Raw genomic sequence first — 26,298 nt, forward strand, 5'->3', positions numbered from 1 at the left:
TTTAATATATCAGAGATCATAACTCTGATCTATGAAACTAACAGCAGTGTACTGAAATTCTCTACAAGTAAAATATCAAATTAGGTTTTCAACAGCCGATGCAGCTGAGGGTGTATAACTTGATAAGTAAATCTCACTCATTAAAATCCACTGCTCAAGAACAAAGCTGTCCTGTTTGAAGCTCAGCTGGTGACCTTCTACAAATCCAAGAAAAGGGAGTGTTTGTAGGCACTAAAACCAATAATTCTGAATTTCTTTCATTTGAAATGTTTCTGATAACAACTTTGAAACTTGACTCCAATATGCTCTTTTAATTGCGTCTTCAATGCCAATCTGCTTATGGGCATTTGCTGGTATTGACTTATTCCATTTCAACATTCTGACCAACTCTTACATTTTGTTTAGCCTTTATTCTGGCAGTTACAAATGACAAGTAGTCTCCACATTTTGTCTAAAACAGAGCAGACATAATGCAGCATGGGATGTGGCCTTGATCAATCCATCACCATTACTCACTAAAGGTGGTATCAAACAACTTCAAGGACACTCTCAGATAATGTTTTATTAGAAATATGTGGAGCATATACATATTGTCTAATGAACAGCGATGACCGAGAACAAAATATTTGTTGGAACGCTGCTCTGAAAAGTGCATTTGAATGCAAATTAACTGAGATATGTGCACTTTATGAGGGGCATGGATAGGATAAATAGACAAAGTCTTTTCCCTGGGGTTGGGGAGTCCAGATCTAGAGAGCATAGGTTTAGGGTGAGAGGGGAAAGGTATAAAAGAAACTTAAGGGGCAACTTTTTCACACAGAGGGTGGTACGTGTATGGAATGAGCTGCCAGATGAAGTGGTGGAGGCTGGTACAATTGCAACATTTAAGAGGCATTTGAATGGGTACATGAATATGAAGGATTTGGAGGGATATGGGCCGGGTGCTGGCAGGTGGGACTGGGTTGGGTTGGGATATCTGGTCAGCATGGACAGGTTGGACTGAAGGGTCTGTCTCCATGCTGTACATCTCTATGACTATGACTCCATTGAGGCGGTGCAAAAGTGATTCAATATGTGAGCAGACATTAATCATTCCTCTTTTCAGAGATGCTAAGAAAGTAAAATTCTGATAAATGATGTCCACTGCTTAATGGGTCAGTAGTCCCAGAGAATATAAAAGTAAGAAAACAGAATGGCTACGTGACTTTGAAATAAAATCAGTACTCAGCAGGACTGTGGTAGCATCAATGGAAATAAATAGACTTATCATTTTGAACTGAATATGACTTCTTCAAAACTGCCGAATATGGGATCCATGGAGAGTTTAACAATTCATTTGGAGTTCTTTTCAAACAAATTCAAATGGAACAGTTATGGGTAACTTCCACTAAGGCCAATGCATGGAAATTTTTTTTTGCTTATTCTGTGCAGTCAGGTGCTACAGTGCTGAGTTGAGCATTCTGCCTCCTGAATAGAATCAGGGTATTTGCTGTTTTGGCTTCAGGCAGCAGGTATTTGGAGCAACGTCACACATCACTCAGCATATAGTTGTACTAGATACCTAGAGATTTAAATAGCTGACCCTATAGAAAATGACAGATACAATCTTCATATTTTTGTCAGATACAAATGCCATGTTTTTATAATCGAAAAATCTCTTTCACCTTCTTCCTTTGTTCATTTAATTACAGACCTTTATAGCTGTCCTTATTAACCAGTGAGAAATATTTTGTTTTTATTGCAATCTTTAAGGATATTTATACCACTAACTCCTGACTCTGCTTGAAAGCTTTATTTACACACCAAGGAGGTGGCAGTGAAGTGATCAGAATAGTGTCAAGATTAGAAGTATCCTAACAGAGTACTGATTTGTTAAATCAAATACTGAAGAATCAGCAATGGAGAGAATTGAAGTTTTGCAGTGAGATTAGGTTAGAATCTCACTAAGTTAAAATGTAAAAAATTCTGCTCCATTTCTCACCAGCTCCTTGAAACCCTTTTTGGTAGAGATGGGACAATGCTATTGCCCTTTATTAACTGAGTGAGAAGTGAAAGAAACCAATGGACAACAAATCAGGATATTTTTAAGGAGTGTGTTGACAAATGAATAAAGTCAGTGTTCAAGTCAAGTTTAGATTTAGACAAATGATGTAATTGAACAAGTTAAACCTGTATTTTTGTCTTTCACAATTTTAAAAATATTTCAGAAATTTCATTTCCATTATGAATCCCTTTAAATGAAACATTATTCAGATTTTAAAGAATTAGGGAATCAAATTCCTAATCCAGCCAGACAGGACATTGCTATGGCATCACTGATGTAATCTGCACGTGAGGAATGCAAACATACAACATACAAGCAGCAATAGGTTACTTAGGCCTTTGAGCCTGCTCCACCATTCAATAAGATCACGGCTAATCTTTTTGCCTTTTGAATTCCACACTCTCATCTATCCCCGATAACCTCTGATCCTCCTGACTGACAAGAGTCTCTTCACGCCTGTCTTAAAAATGTTCCATGAAACGGCCCCCTTTCCCATCCTTGCATTTCTGTTCAACTCTTCTCATAATGAAGGATAACATTCCATTAGCCTTCTAGATTACACACTATTCTTGCATACAGTGACTCAGGCACCAGAACACTTAAATCCCTTTCCACCTCAGAATACTGCAGACAATCTTCGTTTAATATTTGGCTTTTTTACTCTTTCTGCCAAAAATTAAAAACTTCTTACTTTCCCCACATTATACTCCATCTGGGATTTTTGCCCAGTCACCCAACCTGTCCAAATCCATCTGCAACTTTCTAACATTATCTTAATAATGTACTTTCCCACCTATCCTACCTGAGAATTCAGCTTCCATGTCTTTACTTCCCTCATCAAAGTTATTGATATAAATTTTAAGAAGTTGAAGCTGCAGCACAAACTCTAATGGACTCTACATGTCATCATAAGAAATAAGAACATGAGTAGGCCATTGGCCCTCTCAGCCTGCTCTGCCATTAATAGGATCATGGCTAATCTGACATTCCTTGTGTCCACTTTCCTGCTCTTTCCCTGACTGGTCAGCAATCTATCTTGGCCTTAAATATACACTAGCACTCTGCCCTCATGGCTCTCTGTGGCAAGGAGTTCCAAAGACTCTCAACCTTCAGAGAAGACATTTCTCATCGCAGCCTTAAATTGGCACCCCTTTATTCTGAGACTATGCCCTTGTTCTCTCAGCATTTACTCTGTAAAGCCCCTTAAGAATCCTACATGTTTCAATGAGACCACTTCTCATTCTTCAAAACTCCAATGAGTAAGCGTCCCAACTTGTTTAACCTTTGTTCATTAGACAATCCCTCCATACCAGGGATCATCCCAGTGAACCATCTCTAAACTGCCTTCAATTAACTAATAATTTTCCTTAACCTGGAAATCAAACAAAAGTTTCATTTATTCTTACATTTTGCTTTCTGCCCGCCAACCAATCTTCTATTCACTCTATTTTGTTACCACTTACACCATGAGCTTTTATTTTCCGTGATAACCTTTGCTATAGCACCTGTCACGTCTCCCAGGAATCCATCTCATGTTGAGCATCAACAGATGCAATCTTTTTAATATCTAACATACAAATCTTCAACCTTCCTCTAAGAAAAATACGACATCTTTAAAAATCTATACTTCCCACGTTTGATTAACTGTCTGAAAGTGATTCTCAAATTATTGATTCTCAAATCTCTAATATCCTTATTAGGGGATGGCCAGACCTACATACTAATTCCAAATGTAACTAGTCTTATACAAATTCAAAAGTATATCCCTGCTCTTTGGCATAAAACCCAGTTTTCCATGCACTTGCATATTTAAAGATCAGTAAAATGTAAAGATGTGATATCAGTCCTGAATTTTAGCAATGATGCAGTCAACATTCAAGGTAAACTCATTTGTTATAATAAGGCATAAAATCAAATCAAATTCAGGATGAGACAAGTTTTCAAATGAGATGCATTTTCAATTAAATATAAAAGAACTGAAGTAAAATATCCTGCAAATATTGCTACTAATCAGAATAAATTGCTTCACAAAGATTAACACTGTTATAAATATTTCCTGTACTGTACAAAGTTATATTAAACCATGCACATGATAACATAATTCAGATGGCAATGTTAACTGTTTTTACATTTCATTTTAATTAAACACTTTACACTATCATAAACAGAAATAATGCAAATAATATATCAAAATCTCAGCAACACAAAAAAGTTCTATAGAACAAAAGAATTAATTAGAACTCCCTGCTTATACTTTTTTGTGTTTGTTCAGGTAAATTCAGATATTAGTGGAGTGTAAGTACCCAATATCAGTGTTTTGCACTCCCATGTCAACTGCAACAGAAACTGCATGGTAAATCTCTATAAATGAAACAAAAGTTTTACCCACTTAGCTCTCATGAAGTTGTCAACAAATACACAAAGAACAGGCTTACAATCTCACTACAGCGCGCATACATATGTAAACATTCCTAGTGTGCTTCACCCCAAACCTGAGCAGTGCTCTCTATCATCTTAGGGCAACATGTTAATTCCCTGTTCCTGTCATTTTGGCCCTTTAAATGAACAGGTGCGAGTTCAGGGTGTTTACACCCTGCCGGAACAAGACTCAATTTGTGCAAACTTATCACTTACAGGTTGATTCTACTGTTCAGCCAGAGTTCTTTGTTTTCAAATACTGTTCTGAATTTCACAGCACATGCAATGTAATGTAATTTGTGCAAATAGCATTCACAGCAAATTGCACCAGCTATTACTGACTCAGTATAATCTCCAATATGTGTAAAAAAATTAAACAGACCCTGTACTGGGAAACCTTTCTTCATGAAAGTAAGTTACAATTAACAAACTAACTCCAGGTTCCAGGTACAGATTCCAGGCTGGAAGCATCATCCTCAAGCAATACAGGCTTCTCAACACCAGTTACAGCATTGACACCAGAATCAGCTTGAGCATTCACTGTCTCTTCCATCTTTTCTTTTGTCCCACCAACATCTTGAGACTCTGGCTCTTCCTCCTCTTCATCCACCTCTCCATCATCTTCCACATCCATTTCAAAAACACGCACATGTCGCAAGTTTGAACTCAGCTGTAGAATTATGTTAAAATATGTTAATAAAACTAGTTTAGAAAATCAAAAAAATGATAAGAATTTATCCAAATGCTTTTATTTTCAATAAATATTTAGGTCTATAATAGAACGGGCACAATGTGTGAGGGTAGCTATCAGAAGAAACAGGAATTTTTGTCGAGGTTCCTGATAAGCAAGAACTTGCTGGCAAAATAACAGCAAATGATATAGCAACTTCAGGCAAGCTGTGTATATTCAAAGCTTCTCTGTAAGTGAAATATTGTTTTCACAAAGCTATGTGCCTCATCACTGAAATGTATTGAAAACAGCTACTTTATGACATTTAAGTGGTTGATATGAACTTAATGCACTACCAATATTTGAATTTAGTAATAAGTAGCTATAAGTATACTTTTAATGGCATGATCGTCATTAATTATGACCAACCTCTGGCCTCATATTAACTATTATCCAATGTGGAGCTTTATTTCAAATTGTGAATTTTTCAGGCGGATTTCCAAATTGTCAAGTATTAAATTTTTTTTCTTGCTTTTGCTTTATCTTTTATTCTCTCTTTATCCCATTTTTATTTCTAGTTTTATATTTCTCTTTCTATATCTGACTTGACACTGGAATTATCCATTTTACCTGCCTACTGGCAGAAAGTCAGTTGGTCATTTAACTAGAATTTTTTTTGCTTGCTTATGAATCTGGATGCCACTGGTTTAGCCAGCATTTAGCACCTGTCCTTAATTAACCTGAAAGTGGTGGTGGTCAGCAGCCTACCTGAGACATTGCAGTCCACGGAGGGACAGGTGCACCCATAATAATATTAAGAACAGAATTCCAGGATTTTAGTGCAGTGTCAGTGAAAGAACAGCATATAGTTCCAAGTTAAAACAGTGTGCGACTTGGAGGGAACCTTGCAGGTGATGCCTCCCCATGCATCTGCTGCCTGTGTGACCTTTTAGGTGATAGAGGTCATGGGTTAGAAAAGTACAGATGGAAGAGCTGTGGTGAATTGCAACTGTCCATCTTGATGGGACACTGTGCATCAGTGATGCAGAGAGTAATGGAAGACCTTACAAGAAAGGGAGGAGTGTGGTCCTGCACTTAATTTTAAGTAACCAAGCTGGGCAAGTGCTTGAAGTTTCAGTAGGGAAGCATTTTGCAGACAATGATCATAGCTCTGTTAGATTCAAGACTGTTATGGAAAAGGACAAGGATGGGTCACAGAGATATACAGCACGGAAATAGACCCTTCGGTCCAACTCGTCCATGCCAATCAGATATCCCAACCCAATCTAGTCCCACCTGCCCATATCTCTCCAAACCCTTCCTATTCATATACCCATCCAGATGCCTTTTAAATGCTGTAATTGTACTAGTCTCCACCACTTCATCTGGCAGCCCATTCCATACACGCACTACCCTCTGCGTGAAAAAGTTGCCCCTTATATATAAATCTTTCTCCTTTCATCCTAAACCCATGCCCTCCAGTTCTGGACTACCCCACCCCAGGGAAAAGACCTTGTCTATTTATCCTATCCATGTCCTTCATGATTTTATAAACCTCTATAAAGTCACCCCTCAGCCTCCGACGCTCCATGGAAAACAGCCCCAGCCTCTCCCTGTAGCTCATATCTTCCAACCCATGGGCATGGTCTCAGAAAAAAGGGGCACCAATTTAAAACTGAGATGAGGAGGAATTTATCAGAGGGTTGAGTGTCCAGTGACCGACATGGCACTGACATCCATTTCAAACCCACCGACTGCCACATCTCTTCTCTGCTGCCCTCCTGCAAAAATGTGATCCTCTGTTCACAATTCTTCTGCCTACGTTGCATCTGTTCCCAGGATGAGGAATTCCACTTCAAGACATCCCAAATGTCCTCCAACTTCAAAGACTGTAATTTCCTTTATCCATGATTAATAATGCACTCAACTGCATCTGCATCTCCTCCATTTCCCGCACTTCTGCCCTCAGACCCTCTCCCCCCAACTACAATAAGGATAGAATCCTCCTGGTCCTCACATACCACCCCACCAACCTCCAAATCCTTTGCCATTTTTGCCACCTGCAGTCAGACCCTACCACCAAACAGATATTTCCTTCCCCACTGTTACCTGCTGTCCATGAGGATCATCCACCTTGCCATTTGCTCGTACGTTCCACACTCCCTCCTACCTCTCTCCCATATCCGGCATCTTTTCCTGCAATCGCAGGAAATTGCAACACCTGCCCTTATACCTCTCCTCTCACCTCCATCCAAGGCCCCAAACAATCATTACAAATCCAGCAGAGATTCACCTGCACTTTTTCCAAACTGGTCTGTTGCATCCATTGCTCCTGATGTGGTCTCCTCTACATCGAAAAGACAAAGTGCAGACTCGGGAACCAGTTCACGGAGTATCTGTACTCTGTACGCTCCAATCAGCACCACCTTTTGGTTGCTAGCCATTTCAACTCCCACTCCCACTTCCTTGGCAACATGTCCATGCTGGGCCTCCTCCATTGCCAAAATGGGGCCACAGACAAACTGGAAGAACAACACTTGATATTCCGCTTCGGGACCTTACAGTTCAATAGCCTTAACACAGAGTTCACGAGCTTCAAAATTTGCCGCACCCCTCCCCCACCACCCCCCCCCCCCCCCCACTCCCCCCCAAACGCATCCCATGTCCAGCCTTCCCTCTCCTTCCTGCCTCAGTGACAGGACCTAACCTGTCCACCTTTGTTCTCATCTATCTGCTTCACCCCTCCCACTGACCAATTGCAATAACCCCCTATCTAAATCCACCTATTACCATCCCCTTTCTCAGCCACATCCCCACCCCCCCTATTTATTTCTGAGCTCCCTTCCCCCTCCACAGTCCTGATGCAGGGTCCTGACCAGAAACATTTTTTCAATCACAGAATCCCTACAGTGTGGAAACAGGCCCTTCGGCCCTACAAGTCCACACCAACCATCTGAAGAGTAATGCACCCAAATCCATTCCCTACCCTATTACTCTGTTTACCCCTGACTAATGCATCTAACCTACACATCCCTGAACACTATAGGCAATTTAGCATGGCCAGCTCACCTAACCCGCACATCTTTCTGCTCCTCCGATGCTGTCTGACCTGCTGTGCCTTTCCAGCTACGCATTTTATCGACTCTGACTTCCAGCATCTACAGTTCTTACGATGTCTAAGTGGTTAAAAAGGGACATGACTTGCCTTTATTAGTCAAAGTGTAGAGATTAAGAGCAGGGAGGTTATGATGGAACTGTATAAAACATTAGTTCAGACACAGCCAGAGTATTGTTTGAAGTTCTGGAATCCTCATCATAGGATGTGATCGCACCAGAGAGAGGCACGGTGGCCCAGTGGTTAGCATTGCTGCTTTAGAGCACTAGGGACCCAGGTTTATTCCAGCCTTGGCAACTATCTGTGTGGAGCTTGCACATTCTCCCAGTGTCTGCATGGGTTTCCTCCCGGTGCTCCAGTTTCCTCCCACAATCCAAAGATACGCAGGTTAGGTGGATTGGCCATGGTAAAATGCTCGCAGTGTCCAGGGATGTGCAGGTTAGGTGGGCTAGCCATGGTAACTTGCCTAAAGTATCCAGGGATGTGTAGGTTAGGTGGATAGGTATGGGAATTACAGAGATAGGTTAAGGGGGATGAGTCTGTGTGGCATGCTCTTTGGAGAGTAGTATGAACTTGTTTGGCCGAATGGCCTGTTTCCACACTGTCGGGGTTCTATGGATGAAAGAGGAGATTTGCCAGGATGTTGCCTGGGTTGGAAAGTTTTAGTTCTGAAGAGAGATTAGATAGACTTGGATTTTTTTCCCTAGAAGAGGATATGGAGAGGGCACATGATTGAGATGTATATAATTATAAAGGGTATAGATACAGTAGACAAGAAGCTTTTATTCTTTGTGGAGGGATCAGTGACAAGGCCATAGTTTTATGTTAACGGGCAGAAGGTTGAGAGATTTGAGAAAAAATGGTTTAACCCAGAGGATGGTGGAATTGTAGAACTCACTGCCTGTAAGAGTGGTAGAGGCAGAAAGCATCATAACATTTAAGATGTACTTAGATGTGAACTTGGAATATCACATGGGCCAAGTGCTGGAAAATGGCATTAGAATGTTTAGGTGATTGTTTTTGACAGGTCAAACAGACTTTTTCTGCGCTGCAGATCTCTATGACTCTGAGATGCCAATTTGATGGGTTGCTTTGTCCTGGATGGTGTTGAGCATCAAATGCCATTAGAGCTGCACTCAGACAAGTGAAATGCATTCCGTCATACCCCTAACTTTTGCCTTGTAAATGGTGGGTAGGCTTTGGAGAATCAGAAGGGATATTACTCATCTTCAAACTTCTAGCTTCTGACCTGCTTCTAGTCACAGTTTTTGTATGGCTTGTCCAGTTCAGTTTCTAGTCACCCTTCACATGATGTTGACAATGTTGATACTAATGCCACTAACTGTCAAGGGGCGATGGTTTGATTTTCTCTTTTTGGAGATGGTCATTACCTGATGCTTGATTGGCAGAAATGTTACTTGTCAGCCTAAACCTGGCTATTGTCCATGTTTTCCTACATTTGGACATGAACTGTTTCTGTACCCAAGGAGTTGTGAATGGTGCTATACATTATGCAATCATCAGTGTATGTCCCCAGTTCTGACCTTATGATGGAAGAGAGGTCATTGATCAGTCAGCTGAAGATGTATGGTCCTTGCACACTAGTCTTAGGAACTTATGCAGTGATGTCCTGACCTTAGATAACTGACGTCCAGCAACTGCAATCACAACCATTATTATTTGTACTAGCTATGACTCCAGAGAATTTTGTCTTTGATTTTCCTGAGTCCAGCTTTGCTTGGAATCCTTGATGCACTGATATCCAACAAAACTTGACACTGGACCATATGAGATATCAGGGCAGTTAACAAAATGCTTAATCAAATGGATAATTCCAAAGGAGCTGTAAGGGAGACACAGACAGAGGTTTAGAGAGAGCATTAGTGTGTTTTGGGCTCAGGCAGCTGAAGGCACAGCCAGCATTCATGTCAGGAATACAATGCCTTGGATTGGAACAGAGGACATTTCAAAAGATTGTAGGGCTGGATCAGGCTGCAAGGAGAAACATACCAAGTCCTTAAGGCTACAGAAACTCAGTTTGAAAAATATGTACTTTTTTTTTTGAAAGAACTTACCACACAAGATACTTTACGAATACCGTTTACAGCAAGGTATTGTGCTTTCATATTCTCTAAGGTCCGGGATTGATTTTCAAGAACTACTGTCTGAACAGGAATTTGATTGGTTTGTTCATCAAGCCTGTAAATAAAAACCAAAATGCAATTTGGAATATTAAACTGAGCTTGACTGAGCATTATAAACAATAGCATTTCAAGGTGAAGTTTTGTTAGTAGGTGAGGTGTGATGTCTTATACAGTTTGGGAGCATGGTAATTGAAAATGTTGCTTATTATTTTCATTTTATTGACAACAATTGAAAAGGGTGAACAGAATATTCATTTATTCATTTCAAATTGGTTTATTCAGTAATTTGTAATGCTAACTGTCTTTGAAAATTGAACAAAAAATATCTTGGCAGAACTAGATTCATATAGTCAAATCAAGATTGAATTTGTAACTCTTTTGCTTCAATCTGATCTTTCCCAGGCTTAATAGTAATTTGCATGTATGAAGACACTCTCAATATGTGCTGTGCCTCTTTAAATATTATGCGTTCAGTGCAGAAAAATTAAAATGTTTAAACTATTGTTATATCTAGCAATGAAATTAGTGAAGATAATCAATGTTACTTATAAAGTGACCTGTGGGAAATTTTGCAATATTACTACTTCCAGTTGTTCTATAAGTGGACAATAAGGTCAAGAAAAAAGATGTGAAAATGGCATGAAAAGTATGAGTATACTGCTTATATGACAAGATTTTAGGACTTCAGTGGTAATTTTATGAGTATACAAAGCGTAACGATGCAGGTAAACACAGCAGAAAATTTGTCAAGAAATTACCCTCCCTCTTCTAAGTTATCATGCAGTATTGCCTTTCCATTAGAAAACATATTCAGCTTTATTTTTCAGTTTTATCCAATTGCCTCCAATTACACGAACAGTTAAACAGGTACATATTTTGTAAATTTGATTGGGAGGAAACATTTTAGTTCAAATAATTTCTGGCAATATTTTGTTTATATGATAATAGTTTGGGCAATGGCTATCCTCCCTTTATTCTTATACTACTTCAGTTCATTTTCCTGAAAACTTACTTCTGAAGCAAAAAAAAATAGATATTGGAAAAAATGCAACTAACAATGAATGACTTTGCAGTTAATGAATATAAAAGCTTGTGTGTAAAAATACAAGATCAACAACTGTAAATCTCCATTTTACCTTCTAAATGTTTATAGGAAATATTACTTCAACGATTAAATAGGTTAATGTGTTAATCAACATTAGCAGTAGGAGCAAGATACTGTTAAGTTTGCCCTGCCAGTCTCTGAAATCATGGCTAATCTTCTGCTGTGACTCTTCTTTCCTGCCCACTTTCCACACTCCTCAACTCTGAAATCAAAAAGCTGCTCATGTCAGCTTTACACATTCTTAATAGTGGAGAATCTGCAACCCTCCTGGGTAGAGAATTCTAAAGATTTATAACCCGTCAAGTGAGAAAACTTCTCGACTATATGTACCCATATTCTAGATTCCCCAGTCAAAGGAAACAAACTGTGTCTATCCTACCAAGCTCCTTCAGAATCTTGTATATTTCAGTGAGGTCTTGTCTTTTAAACTCCATAGAATACTGACCCAATTTATTTGGTCTCTGAGCATGATTATATGCTCATTCCAGGAAAGGACAAGATCCCTTGTGGCATACTATGAATATAAACACCAAGAGATAATCAGAGAAATGTTAACATATTAAAACTCCAGTTTGAATGGAACCATTTACTCTTCCAAGTATGACTCTTTAATGTTTATCAATTGGATTTCAGTTTTTTGCTCCCGTTGATAAGTGTAACATGTCATAAAACTGTAAATATAGGAGCAGAATTAGGCCATTCAGCCCATCAAATCTGCTCTGCCTTTCAAGCATAGCTGATATGATTTTCAAATCCATTCTCCTGCCTTCTGCCAGTTACTCTTGATCCCGTTACAAAATCAAAAATACACTCAATGACTAGGCCTCCAAATCCTTCTGCAGCAATGAGTTCCACAGATTCACCATCCTCTGTCTGAGCTAATTCCTTCTCATTTCAGCTCTAAAAGGTTGTTCCTTCACTCTTGAGGCTGTGCACTCAGGTCCCAGTCTCTCCTACTAGCGGAAAAACGTTTTCAACATTCACTCTATCCATGCCTCTCAGCATTCAGTAAGTTTCAATCAATTGACCCCTCATCGTTCCAAATTCTGTCGATTAAGACTGACAGTCCTGAACTGCTCCTCATATGGCAAACCCTTCATTCCCGGGGTCATTCTTGTAAAGCACCTCTGGACCCCCTCCAAAACCAGCACATCCTGCCTTCAACTTGGAGCCAAAACTGCTCACAATATTCTATATGGTCTGATCAGAACTTTATAGAACCTCAGCAGTATGTCTCTGCTCTTGTTTTTTAGCACTCTTGATATAAATGCCAACATTGCATTTACCTTTTAATCGCCAAATGAACTTGTGTTAACCTTAAGGGAATCCTGAACTAGGACTCCCAAGTCTCTTTGCCCTTCAGATTTCCGAAGGCTTTCCCAGTTTAGAAACTTCCACTTTTCCTACCAAAATGTATTATCACACACTTTTCCAAATTCCATCTGCCATTTATTTGTCCACTCTCGTAGCCTGTCAAAGTCCTTCTGCAGCCTCCCCACTTCCTACTTATCCCTCCACCTATCTTTGTGTGATCTGCAAACCTCAGTTTCTTCGTGCAGGTCGTTAATGCATAATATGAATAGTGTAGTCCCAATAATGCAGAACTCCACTAGGCACCGGCTGCCATCCTTAAAAAGACCCCTTTACCCCCTACTCTCTGCCTTTTGCCAGTCAGGCATTCCCTATCCATGCCAGTACCTTGCCTCTAATACTATGGGCTCTTCTCTTATTTAGCAGCCTCCTGTGCAGCAACTTGTTAAAGGCCTTCTAGAAATTCAAACAGGTCATGCTCATTGGCTTTCCTGTCTAACTTGCTTGTTACCTCCTCAAACAATTCTAAAAGACTTGGCAGGCATGACCTCCTCTTAATTAAGTCATGCTGACTCTGCCTTATTTTACCGTGCACTTCCAAGTACTCCGCAATCTCATCCTTAATAAGGGACTCTCAAATCTTATCAATAACAGCAGTTAAGCTAACCTTCATGATCAGATGTTATTCTCCACACTATTTCTAAACGTCGACCCTCGAAGAGTTCAATCCCTCTCTACTTTTATCATGACTCTAATTCATTATTAATCTTGTCCTTTCCATAGCTGTGTTAAGATTGATTTCCTGCTCTTTCAACTTCCCTATTTTTTAATCCTGCTTTCTCATAAATACCTGAAGTCAGAAACTCAGTTGGTGAAACAAAGCTTTTCTATCTTTATTTATTATTCTTCCGAAAATTCCCAAATTTACTTAATATTTTTTCAGGAAAGTTCTATGCTACATAATAAAACATGCAGGTTAGCAATTAGAAAGCTATTTTCTTGAAGAGAACACAGATTAATGATGCAAGCATTAGGAGTATGTATACTCAAAGAAAGACATTCACAAAGTTTGGTGGGGTGGTACAAACTATATATGATGAAACTGCTGGACTCATTAAAGGATAGGCTGAGTGGGCTTGTTTTCTTTTTAAATTATGAATGTATTTATTTGTTATGTTCTAATTTTATGGACTATATGAGGTATGGGTTAGGAATTGTTCTTACTGCTGCTTCCTAACCCAGTTCTTTTTGCAGAAATCAGAACTGATACAGAACTGTTCCTATGATGGGTTGGTAGATGTGATCCAACTGCTCTAATGTTACAGATCTGAATGGTTAAGAGGATTCGGCAACACTACAGCTTTATCCACTGACACAGAGAGAATGTTGAAAGTCTTGGATCAGAACAAAAGGTACAGGATTTGAAAGCCATGCCTGCTATTAATATAATTCAAGTACTACCTTTTACCAGTATCCAACTTGAATTCTTCCTCGGTTTCATCATTGATATAAACAGATGATAATGGGAGCTGTGCCAAGATTCGACCTTTCTCTTCTTTGTCTGTGTGTCCCTTCAGTAGGACTGTCAGCATTTCATCATCATAAAAACCAACGTCCAAAAAGCTGAACTGACTAAAAGAAAAAGCACACAATCGATGTTTCATAAACCACTTGTCTTTACCTTTCAACTACGATGGCTCTCGTTTCCTTTGGAAAATATGTTTGATCAATTTATAATACATTGTGTTATAAAGTAGAAATGCACAGGGTTGTGAAGCTACAGACCTCAACTTACAGTATAGTCTGAAGAAAGATTTAGAATTCATTGGGTAGTATGCCATGTCACAGAAGTGTTAAAGTGCAGGAAGAGGAAATTATATCTACATGTGCTCTTCAAACAAACATCATAACTTAAGTGTCATTTTTCAGTCTTTGTCCATGAACCTTGTACATACTTTTTATTTAAATAATTTATTGCTTCTTGAATGTGCCAAATGAACTCGTCTCCACAACACTTCCAGACAGTGCATTCCAGAGAAGAACCAAGGAAGGCTTTTGCCCCTTATCACACTTGCTTCTTCTGCAAGTCACTTTAAACATGTGCTTCTTGGTCTTGACCCTTTTACCAATGAGAACAGTTTCCCCTGGCCTATTCTATCCAGTACCTTCATACAAGGCAATAAAAACAATTACAGGTGCACAATCGTTTACCCAAAATCCCAAAATCTAAAAAGCTCCGAAATATGAAGCTTCTCTCATGAACTCTTTTCTCCCTAACAAGGTTGTTTGGTGTGCAAACAGTTAACCCAACTTCACCCCCACTCGACCCAAGTCACTCAGATGTGATGTGGGGCGTGACCCAGCACTGGCAGGTGTCAATTCTGTCTCAGGGCTCGTAGTACTCACAGGTGCATCTGCTGTTCGGTAAGATTGTTTACATTTCACCCTTAAACTGTGACTTACTCCAAAATCCAAAAAATTCAGGATTCCAAAAACCAGCTGGTCCCAAGGATTCACATAAAGGATTGTGTACCTGTACTACTAAGTAACAAAGTGAATTCACTCTAAAGGTTAATTGAAAAACTGATTCCAGCCGATCTGAAATAAAACAGGAAATTGTGAAAATAGGTCAGATAGCAACTGTAGAGTTCAACAATTTTAGACCATAATCTCTGCCCAATTTTGTTTTGCTTGCTTATTTCAGTTTTGTGGAAATGTAGAAAATAGGAGCAGAAGCAGGCCATTCAAGCCTTTGAGCTTGCCCCTTCATTCATTTTGATTATAGCTTATCACCCAACTCAATGGCTGCTTAATTTGATTTCATTCAGCAACACACCTATTCTCAGCTGTAGTTTATTTTCTTGCCCCACCACCATTCCCTTAAGAGATCTAATTTTTTTTGACATACAATCTTTGCTTTCACACAATCACAGATCTTACTTTTGCCCCTGGCACACCAACTCTTGTCTAAAATCTTACTAGGCTCGGAGAGACATGGGCTACGGCTAGATATGTGGCAGAACTGGGCGAGATGTTCACTGAGGCCCTGAACATCACGATCATCTCATGGCATCTTGTTCATTTTTCGCACGTGGCCCAGATTCTCATGAGCAGTAGCGAGTTCCCAATTATTGCTTATCATTGCTTGTTAAACGCCTCATTAATGCCTTGTCATGGGTTGTTGTCATACCATATTTTCCATGCAACCTACCTGTTGGGAAAGCTCAACATGGAAACCACACTGACTTCTTGCTAGGTTCATCTTGTCTCCTTCTCCAAGCGACCTCCAGTTAGTCCATGGCTAGACACGACAACAGGGCACAATCCACCAGCATCAGCAGCATCTAATATATCGGCAGTCTACTTTCAGGGAGCTATTGTCGACATCCTCTAATGCATTAGCACTCTGCCCTGAATGGGTAAACTTATCTAGCAAAGCACATCAGTGACCAGCTATGTACGGCTATAACATGTACAGAAGATGCACAATGACAGGAATCCATTCCATAGCATGGATCAGACTGTCTACTAGGCTGCCCCCTTGTTCTCTCAACATATATTCACTTCGTACCTACTGGCGTGCCATCAGCATGCACATCTTGCACTGCCATGCCTTACGTTGATAATTGGTGCAGTTGCACAACCAGGTAGGTGATCACGCTGAGCAGCAGCCCCAGTCAGAGCAAGCATATCTTGTGGTATGTCATTGTGCCACATCACTCCAGCACCTGTACCACGTGGCCTCAGTATTTACGTCAAATACACATCATATGCAACAAGCAGTGCAGCATGTCAGAATGTATTAAAGGAGTAGTCTGCAATGAAGTCCATGGGGACACCCAACAGTTTGGGGCGCAGCATAGCTAGTCAATGGCACACTCCATACCAATCCTGGGCTTCAGCCCCAATTAGGTGGCCAGTCAGGATGGTTTTGCACAAAGGGTTCTGTGCTCCTGGAAATGGGTCAGTTCTTTGTTTCCATAGAGGCCAGTCTGAAAGTAGTGAGTCAGAAAGTCAGCAAGAGGTGGGCCAGGATCATCCCATCATCTCTGCTTGCAGAAATTAAGGGGTAAGATGGAGTGGGAGCAGGAGAGGACTGCAGGCAGCTGTAGATAAATGCACATGACTCAGATGACCTATGAAAGTATGAAGCCTGTGGGTTTGATGGAAAGGGCATGTAGAATGGAGAAGGTTATGCTGTGAGTCTCAGCGATGTGTTTAACTGAGGGTGAAATCTATTGGCAGAAGACCATTCAGCATTGTTTCAATCATGAGCACATGAATAGTGCATGATGTTGAGCAGAACAGCTGTAAAGAGACTTGTAATGAGCGGGGTACGTGAGCTGATGATGAGTGAGGGGGTTGCATCTGCAACCATTCACATGGGAACAATACGGGCAGCCAACAAGGCATGCTATCCTATTGAACGAAATATATGTTGAAGACAGTAAAATATAACTGGAGCCTCACCTTTCCTTGTTATTGTCATTTTTGGTGCTCCACACAAAATCTCCAAACTCCACAGCAAGCAGCCAATTAGGAACAGACCTGTATATAATCACCACAAATAGGAATACTTAAATTTAAGCCACTGACCATAAAATTTCACCCGGATGATCAGTACGCAATACGATCTTCACACTTAAAAATCTATTCTACTATGAAATTTTCTAAGTAAGTTGTGGGTGAAATCTAATCCTGCCTGAACATTTTATTAAAAATACTGCACAATTTCAATTGTTTAACATACACATGACATGCTTAAATCTTTGAGATATTTTCTGAGTGAAACTAAACTCATTCCCATGTAAATAGATGATATCAGAGGTAACACTTCACAGATTCTAGAAGTTAATGCTAGCAGCAGGTAGTGCCACGCTAGGCATACCAGAACAAAAATGCATCTTCCTAATATAGGCAATCCTTGGGTTACAAATAGGTTCCATTCTTAACTACGTTTGTAAGTCAACTTGTATGCAAGTTGGAACACAATATAATACAATACAGTACAACATAAAATAGCCACTTGCAGGCATTGGAAAACATTTGCCTGCTGCATTTTTATTATTAATGTTCAAGAGTATGAATGTTTGTAAATCGGGGACTGCCTGTATGTGAAAATATGCCTTAAAGCGAGCTTCTTGCACAGCAGCAACAAGGAATTTTCTACTTTCTATATTAACCATCTTTGGGGCATTTTAAAGTAACATGTTTTTAGAGTAATATGCTAGATTGTGAGCAGCTAAATACCATTGATCAATGCCCACCAGTTACTGGCTTAAGATTTCACTCTTTACACTGGGACATCCAAAAGGCTTCGTCTTGCTGGGCCTTGCTGAGGGCTAAACCACAGCATCACCAAACATGATATCGCGTTTTCATTTTCTTTCTTCAGCTTTTAAGCATAATAAGGTTCCCATAAGAGATCAATGAGAAGGATGTGCAATCAGACCAAACAGGGCTGTATTATTCTTAATCAATCTTTTTGGTTGTCCTATGACATACCAGCTAGACAGGTGGGACTTGAATCCAAACCCTCTGGCCCAAAGGCAGGAACTGAAAAGAAGGTTTGATCATGAACTTTAGTAAGGCCTTTGACAAAATTCTGCATGGTTGACTGGTTAGTAAAGTTAGATCACATAGGATTCTGGGAGAGCTTGCCAAATGGATTCAAAATAGGCTTGACAGTAGAGGCTGAGGGTGGTGAGGGTTGCTTTTCAGACTGGATGCATTTGACCAGTGCCATTCAGCAGGTATCAATGCTGGGTCCACCGTTGTTTGTAAAATATATAAACAATTAGGATGAGAATATAGGAAGCATGGCTAGTATGTCTGTGAACAAAATAAAACTGGTGGCACAGTAGACAGTGCGGAAAGTAATCAAAGCTTACCAAGGGATCTTGACCAACTGGGCCAATGGGCTAAGGAGTAGCAGATGGAGTTTAATTTAGGTATATGTGAGTTGTTGCATTCTGATTTGATTTGATTTATTGTTGTCACATGTACCTAAGTACAGTGAAACGTTTTGTTTTGCGAGCAGTACAGGCAGATCATAACAAACAAGGACATATAGATCACATGGTGTTTAGACAGAGCAAAACATACAAGGTTAAAATGGTACACAAGGTGCACAAAAGCAAGATCAACAGTAGATTTGAAATTAGAGAGGTCTAGAGGTAAAACAAACAAGGACAGGACTTACCCAGTTAATAGACCCTGGGGAATGTTGTAGAACAGAGAGACTTGGGGGTTCAGGTACATACTTCACTGAAAGGTTTTTCTCTAGGGTTTGGGATTTCAAAACTAGACAGCATAATTTTAACGAAAGAGGAGAAAGATTTAAAAGGGACCTGAGGGGCAACTTTTTCATACAGATGGTGGTTTGTACGTGGAATGAGCTGCCGGGGAAGTCGTGGATGTAGGTCCAGTTACAACATTTAAAAGACATTTGAATAGATGTGTGGATAGGCCAGGTCTAGAGGGATATGGACCAAATGCAGGCATATTGGACAAGTTTAGTTTGGGAAATTTGGTCAGCATGGACAAGTTGGACCAAAGAGTCTGCTTCTGTGCTATGAGTTTATGATGAGTTAACATATATCAGCTGACTACTATTCAGGTCACAAAAACAATTTTAAACACACCTGGAATTGGGCAAAGGAAAGCCAACTGGATCCAGAACAGGAATTCAAGGACGATGTAAATCTCGGAGTTAAGCATTTAGAATTACATAAATCAACTTGCTTGGACATGTTATGACACACTTCCATGATAGGTGGAATCAAACCTAGATCTCCTGGTTCACAACAGTTCTAAAGTCTGTTGACTTAAATGACTCAATTTGTTTTTCTTTATCCTATTTTTCTAATCAACCTGTTCAGAGATGTTGTTACACACTTCTGCAGCAGGTGGGACTTGCACCTAGGCCTCCCAATCCAGCGGTAGGGACACTACCACTGTGCCACAACATGGCCCCCTAAAGGGCAAAAAATAATCCCCAGTTAATGCCCAACACCCCATTTAATAAGGTACAATTAGTATATAATTAACACTGATATCTACTCAGCATTTTTGTGGTCAACATACATGTGTGCACGCAGGAAATGGGCTCAGTTTGGATGAGGCTGCAATTAAACTATTTGCCTAAACTCAATGGTCACGTGGATTATGACCAAGAGTTGTTAGTGCTAATCAAATCATGTTTGGGCCTTTGCAGGATTTTAAAAACTGTTAAAATAATTGAAGCAGGAGTAAGTTTGGTGGACGGTACACTTTAGTTTTTAAAAACAGTACTCCCAGCAGTAAATATTTAGTAAACTAGATTGCTCTTAGATGCCAGTAGCCAGTACCTTGAATAAAGTATAATCGTAAATTGCTACATGAATGGATGGTATATTCATTAATTACATTTTAAAGTTATTTTGGGGTGCCACACATCAAATACAGGACAATGTGGGAATGTTAAACAGCTAGAGCCAGGAATTTTAATTTATTTTTATGCATATATCTACAGAAATCAACAGAGTATTTTTTCTGATCTTAGGCAATTCATGCATATACATTATTATATAAGCATGTGTACACAGAATGTGATTGATACAGAAGTAATTTACATATTTCCTAGGTGGCAAATTAAGGATAATTACATACTTAATGCATTGTCATGTCATGTTTTCAATTAAAATATAACACTTGCAAGCAGTTTATACAAAAGCGAACAGAAAAATCCTAAATATAACAAAATCACATGAGCCAAATTTCATACTTTCTGGCTGTTCTCACCTTGAAAGGTCTGTAGATCTTCGCATAATATAGATTCTAGAAGATTCAATGCTGTGCATTGTGAACACTACATATTGTAGATTTGATGACTTATCATTCCAACTGTTTAAAAAAAATGTACAGCAGGTTTCAGTTGGGTTGCCAAAATTGAGAAACACAAAATTACAGAGAAAGCCACATAATTCCATAAATGGTTAACAATTAAAGATATCAGTAAACTTACAATGATGGTAGTGAAAATCTGGGTACAATCCCCTCACTGAAATTAAATAGAAACAAGTATATTAACAAAAACATATGAACTACTTATTTCAACAAAGTTTGCAAACTACTCCAGAAAACAGCAGCTAGTTAATGCTGAATTCAATAATTTATTTTCATTATTCTTCTATTAGATGGAGCATAATTAGCAAAGACCACCATTTGTTGCCCATACCTATCTGCCCTTGAGCTGAGTGGTTTGCTGGGTCACAACAGAGGGCAGTTAAGAGTCAAGTACATGGGGGTGGATTTGGAGTTACTTGTAGTCCCTGTTTTTCCCTAAAAGGCATTAGGGAACCAGAAAGGTTTCTACAGAAATCAAGGATGGTTTTATGGTCACCAGTATTAGGATTAGGTTTCAAATTTTGATTTATTAATATAATTTAAATTCCAACAGCTGCCATGGTGGGACATGAACCCATACCCCCACAGGATTAGCCTAGGTCCATGAACTATAAGTCTGGCATCATTATCAGTACATGTTCCTGATATATTAATATAAAATAAGCGCTTTGTTTCAATTTAAGTAATTACATTTTGTTATTTAATACCTTTGAAAAACTTGCACATTTTATTGGAGCAAACATAAAAAAATAAAATTTTACTTTGGATGCAGCTTGTACAGAGGCATGTAGACAACTTGATGGACAGAATTTCCAATTACTTCCTATGAAGGAAACCAGAAAGAGTTAGTGGAAAATTATGAAACTTTGTTATGGTCTCACTGTAACAATGATGACTGAATGATGTAATACTTACAGCTGGTTTTTGTAGGCAATTATCAATTTGTGCTTCCACAAGCCTTTTAACATAATGTAGTGATTTCTTGGGACAAAATGGAAAAAGCAAGGGACTTTCTACAAAGAAAATTAAAAAGTTCTAATAATCATCATGACATTGTACTGCAACTAGGTTATCAAACTGATGCAAAATGCTAAATAATATGTTCAAATAAAAATCATCTGTTCTGGAAGTTAAACACTTTTTCTTTGGGAATTTACATGCAAAGAATACGAAAAGAACGTCAGAGGGGCTCTTCGGTCTGAAACTGAAAATTTGTGCTAGTTATTCTGCAGAAGCAATGTGGTCTGGCAGCTTGGTAAGCCAATTCTTGGTCAAAATAGTTGAGGGCGGAGCCAAAGGTTAATTTTTAAGAGTGTCCTTGATTCTGGAAGATTTTTGGTGGTTCAGTTTTGGGCTGCAAGAGTTACCTTTGTTCTAATATTGTTAAACTACTCCAGGAAAACAGCAGCTAGTTTATGCTGAGTTCAACAATTTATTTTCATTATTCTTCTATTAGATGGAGCATAATTAGCAAAGATCATCATTTGTTGCCCATACCTATCTGCCCTTGAACTGACTCGTTTGCTGGGTCACAACAGCGGGCGAGTTCAACAATACTAAGGTTATAAAGTGAAGAAAACCCACATCAAAAGGACAGTTTACAAAACATTATTCGGATGTTCTACAGACATCAAGGTAAAAGATACTCGTATCTTATCCTGGAACACTTCTCAATTCAGGGAAGTAACAGTGGCAATAAAAACAGGTAAATATGGAACCCAACTCTACTCATTCAACAATGTGTCTCAGTCTACTCCTTGAGGAAGAAGGAAGTTATTCTCCAGTTAGAATTCAATTTAGGTGAGTTGTCAATTTGTGACCTTAAAATCTTCGACTGCAATCAGAAATAACTATCAACCCACAAGTCCTTTACCCTAATCCTACTTTTACCACAAATTTGGAATTCAAACTTCAAGAGTTCTTTATTTATACCTTTAAGATGGACACTATTTTGTAAGAAGGTAAACCAAGGATTTCCTTCAGTTTCTGGAGGAGTTACTAGGTCATCATCCTCATCTTTTAAATACTGCAAAAACAAATTGCAAATATACAGATTCAATGCATGCTTTTTAGAGAAGAATGAAATATAACAAATGCAAATAACCTTTATTCTTTGCACCTAAGCAAGAACAGTCACATTACAATTGAATTCCTACAAGAATATGCACATCTTCTAAAATTTCTTCAGGGGTCAACAACATAATTTTATACACTGCAAAATAATTATGGCAAATACCAGTCACATTTTTCAATTGACATGTAAACCTGAGTGAATATTTCTAAAAACTTAGCACATTATTCAGAAGTTGTTAATTTCATTTCGAAAAATTAGCACATTTTGTAAATGTAGATAGAAAAAAACACTTGAGATACATTCCTGATATATTTTAAACTAGGAGGCTTAATTTACATCAATATTTTAAAAAATTAACATCAACAAATATTAAACAGACCAAATCTGAGGTTAAAAATGGCATACCTGACCAACTCTCTCAACATTAAAATACTGGCCCTTTTGATCATAAAGCTCTGGTGCCTTCACAAAACAAGAAACAAAACTTTGTTGAAAATCAGCACTCTAGGTAACAATTTCTGAAAAAATCTGTAAACATCATAGAATCCCTACAAGTGTGAAAGTAGGCCTTTTGGCCCAATGAGTCCATACCTACCCTCCGAAAAGATTATTTGAATGCAGTCAGAATATTTCTTCTGGCTTGAAAGCATAAATGATTTCCCTTAAAGATTATTAAAAACAGTATTTTGCAGAAATGGTCATGTTTCACATTTGAGAAGCCATGTTGGGAATACTTTTCTTTGGAGATTTTAAAGCTCTCCTGTGGTAGCTTCATTTTGGTCACTCACTGGATTACTCCCAGTGGTATGAGCTAGTGAGGGCAGGAATAGGAGGATAGAGCAGATGAATGCATGGCTGAGGAGCTGGTGTCTGGGAGAAGGATTCACATTTTTGGATCATTGAAATCTCTTTTGGGGTAGAAGTGACCTGTACAAGAAGGATGGATTGCACATAAATTGGAAGGGGACTAATACACTGGCAGGGAGATTTGCCTAGTGCTGCTCGGGAGAATTTAAACTAGTAAGGTGTGGGAGGGGGGGACCAAGGGAGATAGTGGAAAAGAGATCAATCTGAGACTGGTACAATTGAGAACAGAAGCGAGTCAAACAGTCAGGGCAGGCAAGGACATGGTATGATTAATAAATTAAACTGCATTTATTTCAATGCAAGGGGCCTAACAGAAAAGGCAGATGAACTCAGGGCATGGTTAGGAACATGGGACTGGGATATCATAGCAATTACAGAAACGTGGCTCAAGGATGGGCAGGACTGGCAGCTTAATGTTCCAGGATACAAATGCTACAGGAAGGATAGAAAGGAAGGAAAGAAAGGAGGGGGAGTGGCATTTTTGATAAGGGATAGCATTACAGCTGTGCTGAGGGAGGATATTCCTGGAAATATTTGGGTGGAACTGAGAAATAAGAACGGGATGATCACCTATTGGGATTGTATGATAGACCCCCTAATAGTCAGAGGGAAATTGAGAAACAAATTTGTAAGGAGATCTCAGCTATCTGTAAAAATAATAGGGTGGTTATGGTAGGGGATTTTAACTTTCCGAACATAACACTATGGCAGTCCCAGTCGAAGGGTTTAGATGGAGAGGAATTTGTTAAGTGTGTACAAGAAAATTTTCTGATTCAGTATGTGGATGTGCCTACAAGAGAAGGTGCAAAACTTGACCTGCTCTTGGGAAATAAGGCAGGGCAGGTGGGCCCAGCAGGCTGCAGCCTGTCGAACAGGCCTCAGGACTGTGTACCCCTCTGGAGAAAGCTCTTGTTTGAAGGTTTCCTGCTCCCAAACACACTCTTTTCAAATCCTCAAGTGACCAGGAAGATCCCTTTGGGAGGAAAGACGCAGCATTAGTGGGAAGGCTGAGCAGGAAAATCTTTCACAGGGAGATAGTACAGCAAGATCCCAGGTTTTCCCATTTGTCCAAATTCTGCTGCATTGATTTGTTTGTCACTAATAGCACTGTTCCTTCACGCGTTAAAAGCTGGACGACAAAATCTCCTTTGTGACTTTTCTGAAGGTTTACATGTTGTATCAGATATCTTTGTTGTCTTGGTCTGTTTGTAAACTGAGCTGAAATTTTGAAACAGAAACATTGCTGGAAAAACTCAGCAGGTCTGGCACAAATCTCCTTCCCACTCTGCTGAGGACATGGAAGTCCTGGGCCTCCTTCATCGCCGCTCCCTCACCACCAGACGCCTGGAGGAAGAACGCCTCATCTTCCGCCTCAGAACACTTCAACCCCAGGGCATCAATGTGGACTTCAACAGTTTCATTTCCCCTTCCCCCACCTCACCCCAGTTTCAAACTTCCAGCCCAGCAATGTCCCCATGACTTGTCCTACCTGCCTATCTTCTTTTCCACCTATCCACTCCAACCCCCTGACCTATCACCTTCATCCCCTCCCCCACTCATCTATTGTACTCTATGCTACTTTCTCCCCATCCCCACCCTCCTCTCACTTATCTCTCCACCCTTCAGGCTCTCTGCCTTTATTCCTGATGTAGGGCTTTTGCCCGAAACGTCGATTTTGCTGCTCCTCGGATGCTGCCTGAACTGCTGTGCTCTTTCAGCACCACTAATCCAGAATCTGGTTTCCAGCATCTGTAGTCATTGTTTTTACCCAGGTGACTGAGGTGTCAGTGGGGGAGTACTTTGGGGCCAGCGACCATAATTTTATTTGTTTAAAATCGTGATGGAAAAGGATAGACCAGATCTAAAAGTTGAAGTTCTAAATTGGAGAAAGGCCAATTTTGACTGTATAAGGCAAGAACTTTCAAAAGCTGATTGGAGGCAGATGTATGGAGGTAAAGGGATGGCTGGAAAATGGGAAGCCTTCAGAAATGAGATAACGAGAATTCAGAGAAAGTATATTCCTGTTAGGGTGAAAGGAAAGGCTGGTAGGTATAGGGAATGCTGGATGACTGAAGAAATCGAGGGTTTGGTTAAGAAAAGAAGGAAGCTTATGTAAGGTATAGACAGGATAGATCAAGTGAATGCTTAGAAGAGTGTAAAGGAAGTAGGAATATACTTAAGAGGGAAATCAGGAAGGCAAAAAGGGCACATGAAATAGCTTTGGCAAATAGAATTAAGGAGAATCCAAAGGGTTTTTACAAATATATTAAGGGCAAAAGAGTAACTAGGGACAGAATAGAGCCCCTCAAAGATCAGCAAGGCGGCCTTTATGTGGAGCCGCAGAAAATGGGGGAGATTCTAAACGAATATTTTGCATCAGTATTTACTGTGGAAAAAGATATGGAAGATATAGAAAGTAGCGAAATAGATAGTGACACCTTGCAAAATGCCCATATTACAGAGGAAGAAGTGCTGGATGTCTTGAAACACATAAAGGTGAATAAACCCCCAGGACCTGATCAGGTGTACCCTAGAACTCTTTGGGAAACTAGAGAAGTGATTGCTGGGCCACTTGCTGAGATATTTGTATCATCGATAGTTACAGGTGAGGTACCAGAAGACAGGAGGTTGGTTAACATGGTGCTACTGTTTAAGAAGGGTAG

The 26,298-nt window shown here is 39.5% G+C and overlaps 1 protein-coding gene across 5 annotated transcripts in view; it reads right to left on the reverse strand.

Annotated features, from left to right (window-relative positions):
* Positions 1-2,149: 2,149 nt before the first annotated feature.
* Positions 2,150-26,298, reverse strand: part of anapc4 (anaphase promoting complex subunit 4) — a 99,473-nt gene continuing 75,324 nt past the window's right edge. For all 5 annotated transcript variants that reach the window (XM_072564937.1, XM_072565251.1, XM_072565173.1 and 2 more), the window contains 10 exons: positions 23,174-23,230; positions 22,627-22,720; positions 21,610-21,707; positions 21,456-21,517; positions 20,813-20,848; positions 20,590-20,691; positions 17,278-17,355; positions 14,269-14,439; positions 10,323-10,446; positions 2,150-5,132 (listed from right to left, as the gene is read on the reverse strand). In XM_072564937.1, coding sequence (XP_072421038.1) covers positions 4,893-5,132; positions 10,323-10,446; positions 14,269-14,439; positions 17,278-17,355; positions 20,590-20,691; positions 20,813-20,848; positions 21,456-21,517; positions 21,610-21,707; positions 22,627-22,720; positions 23,174-23,230 — 1,062 coding nt within the window. In that variant the 3' untranslated portion in view covers positions 2,150-4,892. The remainder of the gene's footprint in view (positions 5,133-10,322; positions 10,447-14,268; positions 14,440-17,277; positions 17,356-20,589; positions 20,692-20,812; positions 20,849-21,455; positions 21,518-21,609; positions 21,708-22,626; positions 22,721-23,173; positions 23,231-26,298) is intronic.

This window comes from Chiloscyllium punctatum, chromosome 1 (genome assembly GCF_047496795.1).
Source record: "Chiloscyllium punctatum isolate Juve2018m chromosome 1, sChiPun1.3, whole genome shotgun sequence".
Lineage (NCBI taxonomy): Eukaryota > Metazoa > Chordata > Chondrichthyes > Orectolobiformes > Hemiscylliidae > Chiloscyllium > Chiloscyllium punctatum.